We start from the raw sequence: 9,398 nt of genomic DNA, 5'->3' as shown, positions 1-9,398 counted from the left end.
CGTCTCTCAGCAGGCAGAGGCATGCCTGCCACTCTAGAAACGTGTCACTCACCCGGGCGAGACGTAAGCCACAACGGCCACCTGCGCAGCCCTGGTAGGTAACGGCTGTGGCAGGAGCCCAGTGGCAGTTATGCCCGCCCTGATGTGAGTGCTCCTATAAAAGCCTTTAGGGCAGAAGAGAAACGTCTCCTTGAGACCTCTAATCTCTCAAGTATAGTGAGAACGTGCGATCCACACTCTTAGCCTTCGTCTCTTTCTTGCTTCTCCTTGATAGTTCTAACTTAGGCATCGGAGTATCCCCACCGGGTAACCCCCTCCCCCCCCGGGGATTCTTCTTCTTCCTCATCTCAGGTACCTTCCAGGAGCCACGTGAGTGCCAGCTAGGAGTGACCGGATTGCATCGCATCAGTTGCCTCTGGGAATCTCGAACCACTTAGGTGACCTCTCAGAAATCTCGGATGTGGTGCGTGAAGCCCATGCCAAATAATGCCTATATAAAGGCACCAACCCCAATGGCATGGGGGGGGGGGCAAGTAAGCATATTCTAGCTCTCATACTTTATGATTTTTAGCTCGCAGTCTACTCAACAATCAATGCAGCTCGACCCTCTGGTCAGCTCGACACCTAATAGGTAGGCCGACCCTCTAGTCAGCTTGTCACCTAATAGGCAACTCGGCCCTCTGGTCAGCTCAACACTTTGGTTAGCTTGGTACTCTGGTCAGCTCGACACCTAATTAGCAGCTCGGCCCTCTGGTCAACTCGTCACCTAATAGGCAGCTCAGCCCTCTGGTCAGATCGGCACCTAATAGGCAGCTTGGCCCTTTGGCCAGTTCGTCACCTAATATGCAGCTTGGCCCTCTGGTCATCTCAGCACCTAATAGGCATATCAACACTCTGGTCAGCTCGGTACCTAATAGGCAGATCGGTCATCTGGTAAGATTGTCACCTAATATGTAGCTCGGCCCTCTGGTCAGATCGGCCTCCAGGTCCTCACCCAACAAAATTCTCCATTTCGGCTGACTCATCGGCCATTTGAAAGCAGACCAAATGACGAGGTTTTTAGTACAAAAAATTAATACATCACCAAAAATTGATTCATCACCATCATTTCGGTTGGATCAGAAATCCGACGACCCGAAGCAGAAACCAGCTCATGAATTATGTTCTTCTGCCTCCGGATGGTAGCCTGGATATGAAAATAAGCAGTGTTTCGATCACCCACTCAAGGCCAATCAGCCCTATATCTCTGCTTCCAAAACAGCTCCTCGGTTTCAAGGCGATGATCGAGTTCCATTCTTAAATTGACTTTGTCTTGTTGGTTTCTTTCTGAAGGCACCTTCATTCGAAGGTTCAGTAATTTCTGTTCTATATGACTGATTTTCTGCCTGAAATTACCAACCTTACCCCTAAATTTGCAAGCATGACATTTTTGCAGAAAGTTACCGTTGCACTCGTTCCATATTCTGCCCAGCATAACCCTTTTTTAAGTTTGGATCGGTTTCCAAATTGCAGGCTAATCATGGATGGGCATAGAGCAGGGTGCACGTGAGGCCCACTTACAGTACAATTAAGCCTGTAAATGGGTCAGATTTAATTACATCTAAATTGAATCCGGGCCCAACATTTTTTTATTTCGGATTAGATTTGGATTTAATTTAGCTCTATTATGTTTTTTACTTATATATATATATAATATGTATATTATACACCATTATATCATATAATTGGATTTGATTTTTTTTTTAAAATTGGATGAGATCAAAACTCCGGATCCATTTGATTCACAGTTAGAATTAGAATCGAAATTAAAATTCATCAAAATTAGAATCAGAATAGTCAATTCTCATAATCTGATTCAGACAAATTAAAATAAGAATTAAAATCAATTGAAATGGGATTTCATTACAAGGGAAGGAGAAAAAATAGACATTCCCTCAAATGGAGGAATGCCATTCCATCAGAAATAAAAATGAGATTCCCATTTCGTCTAACCAAACATTTGGAATTGGAATGGTCTATTCCGATTCCAATGAATCAAATGGGCCTTACCATATGGATGCAGATTCTAACATCCTAATCTGTATAATTGGATTGGGTATTGTATTTTTGGACTCATTTACAACCCTACAAATCAGAGAGCTTGCTGCTCCATGGGTTTGATGAGTTTGATGACACATCCCCTATTTTGGAAGAATACTGACGAGCGATCTCAGCCATTGGGTCATCAGCCTATAGGAATGTCTAATGAATCAAAATGGGTTTTCGAACCTACTTCACCTGATTTTGATTTCATGTAAGAACACAGGCAGCGCTGGTAATTGCTCCATGAAGATGGCTTGAATATTTTACTTCACGTGAGTACATTAAGTGCCTTTGGATCCACACAAGAAGACATGAACCTCGGATTCCAATCCTCTCTCAACCTATGCGACCGTTGCCCCCATAAAGAAATAAAATAAGTTTCCCCAATCTAGAGGACATAAGATTCCAATCCAAGCGTTAGTAACAATAAACAACTCTCACACTAGAGCAGAAAGACAGTTGCAACTTGCACAAGTCTGATCCAAAAGTGGGTAAAGTATGACAACAGAATCACATGCAACAGTGATCAGAGCAGAGCATTGAAGGAGAAAAGCTGATTGGTCTGTTTGCATACAAGATACAACCAGCCTTAGGCCCTTAGCATGTCTCAATCAAGGCTTCAAACCTCAAAACCAATTAATGGGTCCCTCTAATCAGGTACCAAACAAGACATGACCCACCTAAAAAATTATGATCCAATGGTTGAAAATTGAAATCCCTCTCCCCCTTTATCTCCATCCTCACAAGACTCTGAATCCAACGCCTCTCCTAGCTAGTTAGTAGCTACAAAGATATGACCTGGGTTTGCATGTTTGTGTGGTACAGTCATGTGAGGTTGTGTCCTTGTCCAACGGTAAAGGGTTTTCTGTAATCTTCCTCACATTATGCCAAAACATGTGAGATGTGACCTTCCTAAAATCCTCATTAGTATTCTTTTAATCTGAAGACCTTCTTTCTATTATTTCTTATTAATGCTTCAGGCCAAGCAAGCTGTTTCCCTTTTGATATGCTTGCAACTAATCTTACCTACCAGAAAATAATTGAATGGCCCTATCTTATCCACTCATCATTCCTTTCAAAGATGAGCTTTTTGAACCCCAATTTGTAATTACAAATTAGACTAATTATGATTTGAATGCAGAGAATAATCCCAAAACTTGATAATGAATTCAACTTCGACCCGTTGCCAAGCAAGCCCATACTGGATTCAAGGACTGGACTGGTCACCGGAGCCCTGGTGGGTCAAGATGCATGTGGTTTGATTTGACAGGCTATAAATATGGGTTGGACCAGCCTGATTTATTAGTTTCACAGACTTTCATGACCCTTGTTGTCTGGGCCAAGTTCAAAGTTTCAGTATCATAAATAGCATTAGAAAAGCAAGGTTAGGACTTAGGAGATATATTGGGTAATTTGGGATGAACTCTGAATAATGCACAGAAACAATAATGCAATGATTAAGATATTCATAGATGTATAAGGAAAATTTGTATTTATATTTTTTAAGAATACATCAATATCATTAAACATAAAGTTTCATTATAATTTATAAATAAGGTTAAATATTCCTTTTTTTTCTATTTTACTTTTCTTTTTTGTTAAAAGTCATTTAGGCAGTACTAGGAGTCTAAGGAGTCCCACATTTAATGTTCAAAACCCAAAAGATTAAGGCCCAGTTTGATTCACGGTAATAGGGGTTTAGAATCAGAATTGGAATGGGCTATTTGGATTCCAACTATTTGGTTGGGTGGAATCAGAATCTCATTCTGGTCCTAGTGGAATGGCCATTCTCTCATTCCTCCTTTCTTGGGAATAAAATCCCATTCCTACTGAAATCAATTCCTATTCCTATCCCTATTTGAACCAAGGAGACTATGGGAATAGACCATTCTGATTCTAATTCCAATTCTGACTGTAAACCAAACGGACCCTAAATAGATTGAGGTGTGTTAAGGAGAAAAATATGGATCTGCTACCTACACCACCCACACGACATTACAGCCACACATTTGGAAACATCTCCTGATAGGTGTGAATAGTGTTCTTGTGGTTGTGGGTTGCAGATGCAAATTCATACAAACGAAACCCATACCCCCACCTTGGTGATTCGATCCTAAGTCTCTGCTACAACGAGCCAAACCTTACCGCTTGAACCAATTGAATTGATACCTCTAAATAGACCTATTCACAAGCCGGGCTGGGCCGGGTTTTTCCTCTACATTAATAGAATATGTTCAAGCCCGAGCCCAAGCCTGGCCTAACCATCGGGCCTAGGTCTTGAGCCCGAGCCTAATTGTCCTATAAAGCCTGAAGCCCAGCCAAAAATTTGGAAAAAAATATTTTTTTCCTTTTTTGTTTAATTAGTAACTATTTTATTTATATTAAAAATGCCTTAAAACCTAAAAAAATAATGAAAGATCTCACTATTACTTGAAAAGAAGAAGAAAAAACAAAAAAAAAATATTATATATATTTTATTATATAATACATTATCAAGTTGGATTCGGACCGGACTTTTATGAGAAAGCCTGAACCGGGCCCGATATTTTAGGCCCAAGCCCAAATCCACAGGCTTGGAATCCTGTCTAAACTTGACTTAGATTGGGCTGGGTCGGGCCTTTGGGCTACCTGGCCCAGGAAAAGATCTATCTCGAATTGAAAAATTCAATGTTTTTATTTTTTAGTGAATAGGATTTTAAGAAAATTATAGATCCTGAAGTTGAAATTTAGTATATTATCATATTCCTAATTATTTTATTTAATGATAAAACAATAAGATTTTCAATTCAGCAACTTCAGCTGTTATCAAATAATCTCTTAGAATAGTTAATGCCATTCCACTCATGCGGTCATGCCACATGCCAGTATAATCCAAAATAGCAACGAGATTGTGCCTCAGGGCTAATTTATTTGACATGACTCCGTGGTTTTAACCTAGTCCAAGTTGAGCAACAGGTTCATTTGGGTCGGCCCGCTCGATGAACATGGTCCAGATTAATTGAATTGGAGTTGGAGCCCTAGAGGCTAGAGCCCACATCACATGGTTTTGTGCTCGTGGGCTCAACTAGATAGTGGCAGTGGGTCCTCCCAAGTCCCAACTAGGTTCGGATTATGGATGAAAAACAATTAAAGAATTCCCACTGTTTTTGACACACGTGACCCGCATGTGCAGTCTTCAAATTATTTGTCAGAAATATAAAATTTCACCAATCGAGAGGGTTAAGATGGTATGGTTATTTGGTGGTCCCCAAAAAGGCCCATGATAAATTATTCTCCTTATCCATTTAAAGAGTCTGAGACCAGTACCTGGCGGGATCCATACAGTTAAGGTTCTCAATTCACCAATAACCTGTTTGGAAAAGTTGAAAAACCCAGCAAAGCAAACTATACTTTATTGGCAAGGTAAAGTAACATGCAATAAAAAAAAAAAAAAAAAAAACAAACAAAAACGCTTTTTTCTTTTCTCAATGCTGACGCCGTCTTCGGTGGCTTTCAATGTCTTACTTATCACATTATTTAATATTCATTTTATTGCTTTTCGACTTTTGAGTTTTGAACTTTTGTGGGAGTGGCCCTCAGCTTTAGGAGTCAGGTCCAATACGTATACTAACCAAACACGGGATTTGAGAATTTAGCCAAACCCTTTTCGGAATACTATTAATGGATTTGATTCTCTCCCCTAAAACCCACTTACATTAATGCATCCAATCCACATAATGCTGTTTTCTTCTCTAATAGTTTACAGATGGGTGTGGGTCGGGTCGTATACACTTGTCATAAATCTAAGTACCCGATTGAGACTGAAATTCTTTCAGAAAAATTAAGCTGGGTGTCTGGTCTAACTAATGGGTTTAGGTGATCAATTTAGCTTTAATAAAGATCAGGTATAAACGCTGACCTGTACAACCAGATTACATACTCGTATGGCTCCTAGGCCAGCTCATCTAACCAATACCAACCGCATTGGTCTGTTGCAGTTCAAATGTCGCCCCCTGGGACTCAATGTATCCTAAACCCGGATTCCCGGCGGTCGGCGGGTTTGCCCAATAAATAAACAAGATTCTTTCAAGGTTGTCAATTGATGGTCCATCCCCTTCGGCCCTTCCCCTTGAAAAACTCGTCGAGTCTTAGTGACCGTTTGGGAGGGCTTGCAGCAGCAGCTTTGACTTTGCAAGTGGGGCCTACTCACATAGCTTAATGAAAAATCCTAAAAGCCCAAGTATGCTGTCCCTGGCTAAAAAAAGGCTTATCAATAAAGCTTCTCTTGATAGCTTTTTTAAAGCAGCTCCGTGAAGTTTCATTTAAATTTTAAATAGCTTTTTACAAAGCGACACAGTGAAATCAGCTCAATCAAAGCTTGAGCCCTTCCAAGCACAAACGAGCCCTTTATAAGGAGGGGGATTAAGGATTAAATAATAAAGTAGTGAAAATACTTTCTGATGTAAACCATCTCCGTAGTATTTTTCTTTTTGGCTTGAATAGTCTCTGATGTAAACCCTCTGGAGTTGGGCCTGTCCAAATCTCAACTCTCAAACTGCTCCCGTCTCCGCTGGTTCACGCGTTTGACTGACTCTGTCCAACACGCTACATCCTCCTCAACGCCAACCTTCTGATTAATACCTTCCTTTTATCTTCTTTGGTTCCGTCTTCCTCTTGTTCTTCTCCGTGGGTGCAGGGTAGAGAGGACGGAGAAGAAGAGGCAGAAGTACCCCAGAAATAACCCAAGCCTCTTCTTCAAGTATAGATATATAAACCCATTTCTTCTTTCAAGTTGACGTCAAGTGCTTCAATAGAACAGCTCAGAAAGCTAAGCAAAGGGGAAAGAGAGAGAGAGAGAGAGAGAGAGAGAGAGATGGTCCATTACCAGCGTTATCAGCTGAGAAAATGTGGAGGCGTTGGAGAAGAAGATGAGGAGGCTCAAACCCTTGTTTTAGAGTTTGGGAGCTCTGGTTATTACAAGAGAACAAAACCCAAGATTCTTCCTCTGCTCTTCGTCTTCTCACTTGTTTCTTGCAGCTTACTCTTGGTACCTCATCTTTTCAGCTGTTTCTCCACTATTTCCCTCCTATGTAAGCGGTTTATTTTCTTTTGTAGTTTCTTGTTTTGTTCATATTTCCTTTATTGGGTTGCTCTCTAAATGCTTTTTTATCGTTTTTCTAGCAGGTACTTTTGAAGTTGAAAATGATAGAGTGGCGGTTGATAGAGAAGCAGATGCTCCCATTTGTGATTCTATCTCTAATGGTATGCGTATGTCGATCTTTTCTTCTTAATCTTCTTTCTTTCCTTCATCAAATCAAACAAATGAAACGAACAACATAGTGTTCTTTTACTTTTTCAATATTTACATTTTTTTAACTGGGAGCAAAACATAAATGCAGGGAGCATTTGCTGTGACAGAAGTGGTTTTCGTTCGGATATCTGTTTCATGAGAGGGGATATAAGGACTAAATCTGCATCTTCTTCAATATTCGTTTATACCTCTGACACCGATGATGACTTTATCAGTTATTCATTGGCCAAAGAAGGAGAGGGAGCAGAAGAAAAGGAAGAAGAGTTGCAACATGAAAAGATCAAACCCTATACACGAAAATGGGAGACAGGCGTCATGGATACCATTGGTGAACTAGACCTTGTTGTGAAGAAAGACAAATATGGGAGGCGCCATCATTGCGATGTCCAGCACTCTGTTCCAGCTATCTTCTTGTCGACAGGAGGATATACAGGCAATGTTTATCACGAATTCAACGATGGACTTATCCCTCTGTACATCACTTCTCAGCACTTGAACAAGAAGGTTGTGTTTGTCATGCTTGAATACCATAACTGGTATATGACCAAGTATGGTGACATCCTCTCCCGGCTCTCTGATTATCCCCCCATAGATTTTAGTGGAGACAAAAGAACCCATTGCTTCCCTGAAGCGATAGTTGGTCTCAGAATCCACGATGAACTCACAGTTGATTCTTCCCAAATGCAGGGGAGCAAGAGTATATTGGATTTTCACAACCTCCTAGACCAGGCATATTGGCCTAGAATAAGAGGATTGATTCAAGATGAAGAAAGGGAAGCCCAATTGAGATTAAAAGAGAGAGTGTCTTTATTCCCATCATCATTATCACCTGAAGCAGGGGAACAGAAGCAAGAAGAAAAAGAGAAGAAGCCGAAACTGGTTGTTATATCTCGGAATGGATCAAGAGCTATAATGAATGAGGATGCCATGGTTAAACTGGCTGAGAAAATTGGTTTTCAAGTTGAAGTCTTGAGGCCAGACCGGACGACAGAGTTGGCAAAGATTTATCGGGCTCTCAATTCTAGTGATGCCATGATTGGTGTTCATGGCGCTGCCATGACACATTTCCTCTTTATGAGGCCTTGTTCTGTCTTCATCCAAGTGATCCCGCTGGGTACTGACTGGGCTGCAGAGACTTACTATGGTGAACCTGCAATGAAGCTTGGCCTTAAGTATGTTGGCTATAAAATTCTTCCACGAGAAAGCTCTTTGTATGGGCAGTATGACAGAGATGATCCTGTCCTGAGAGATCCCAAGAGTGTGAACGCCAAGGGATGGCAGTTCACAAAGAAGGTCTATTTAGATGGGCAGAATGTGGAATTGGACCTTAGACGATTTGGCAAGCGATTGTTTCGTGCCTATGACTACATCTCAAAGAAGAACCAGAGGGCAGTACAATAATCTTCAGATCATCCATTTGCTATTCAACTCTGGTTCTTTCTTCATCCATTTGTCAATCCATTATTGGGGAACAGTGTTGTATTACTTCACAGGATCAACACAAGAAGATAATAGAGTTCATGTATGTAGAGATTAGTTTGCTGTTTTCCTACTGTATAGGCAGCAGCAAACTAATCATATTTTTTGTATTAAACCAATGTGTATGAAGCAATTATCCAATTCTTTTATACATAATAACATAAATTTTTTGGCCCTTCTGTAAATTTCTTGTTGATTCTTCAAACTATTTTTTACGTGATTGCAAAGTTCTTGATTGTCTTATGGAAATAAAATTACTCTTTGAAAATCCAGGGTCTGTCTACATAGCGCTTGATACTGTAACTGTATGGATGATCCGCTCTTTAGTTATCACTTGACCATATCGGGGGAAGTAATATTGCTTTGCCATTTTATTCAAACATACGTCTGATGGGCTGTTGATTCTGAGTTTTCTTCTTCAAATGTAAAGTTTGATTTGATTCTTAAAATATTAAACTAAGAGATTGCCTTTACCCTGGGGACCATGAAGAAGCTTATTTATTAAAAAATGAGTTATACTGACCAAGTCTAATGCATTAATTGCCGA

At 40.4% G+C, this 9,398-nt stretch overlaps 1 protein-coding gene across 2 annotated transcripts; it reads left to right on the top strand.

Moving 5' to 3' along the window:
• The first annotated feature begins 6,747 nt into the window (after positions 1-6,747).
• LOC104613417 (xylan glycosyltransferase MUCI21-like) lies at positions 6,748-9,036 on the top strand. 2 transcript variants are annotated; one of them, XM_010281220.3, is made up of 3 exons: positions 6,748-7,151; positions 7,246-7,323; positions 7,461-9,036. In XM_010281220.3, the coding sequence occupies exons 1-3, from the start codon at positions 6,935-6,937 to the stop codon at positions 8,771-8,773; spliced, it is 1,608 nt and encodes a 535-aa protein (XP_010279522.1). In that variant the 5' UTR covers positions 6,748-6,934; the 3' UTR covers positions 8,774-9,036. The 2 variants fall into 2 exon arrangements, with proteins under 2 accessions (XP_010279522.1, XP_010279521.1); XM_010281219.3 differs by having other exon boundaries at positions 6,819-7,151; positions 7,243-7,323.
• Positions 9,037-9,398: the final 362 nt, after the last annotated feature.

This window comes from Nelumbo nucifera, chromosome 7, assembly GCF_055504915.1.
Source record: "Nelumbo nucifera cultivar China Antique chromosome 7, China Antique-T2T, whole genome shotgun sequence".
Classification (NCBI taxonomy): domain Eukaryota; kingdom Viridiplantae; phylum Streptophyta; class Magnoliopsida; order Proteales; family Nelumbonaceae; genus Nelumbo; species Nelumbo nucifera.
This window is presented reverse-complemented; position numbering and strand designations above follow the sequence as displayed.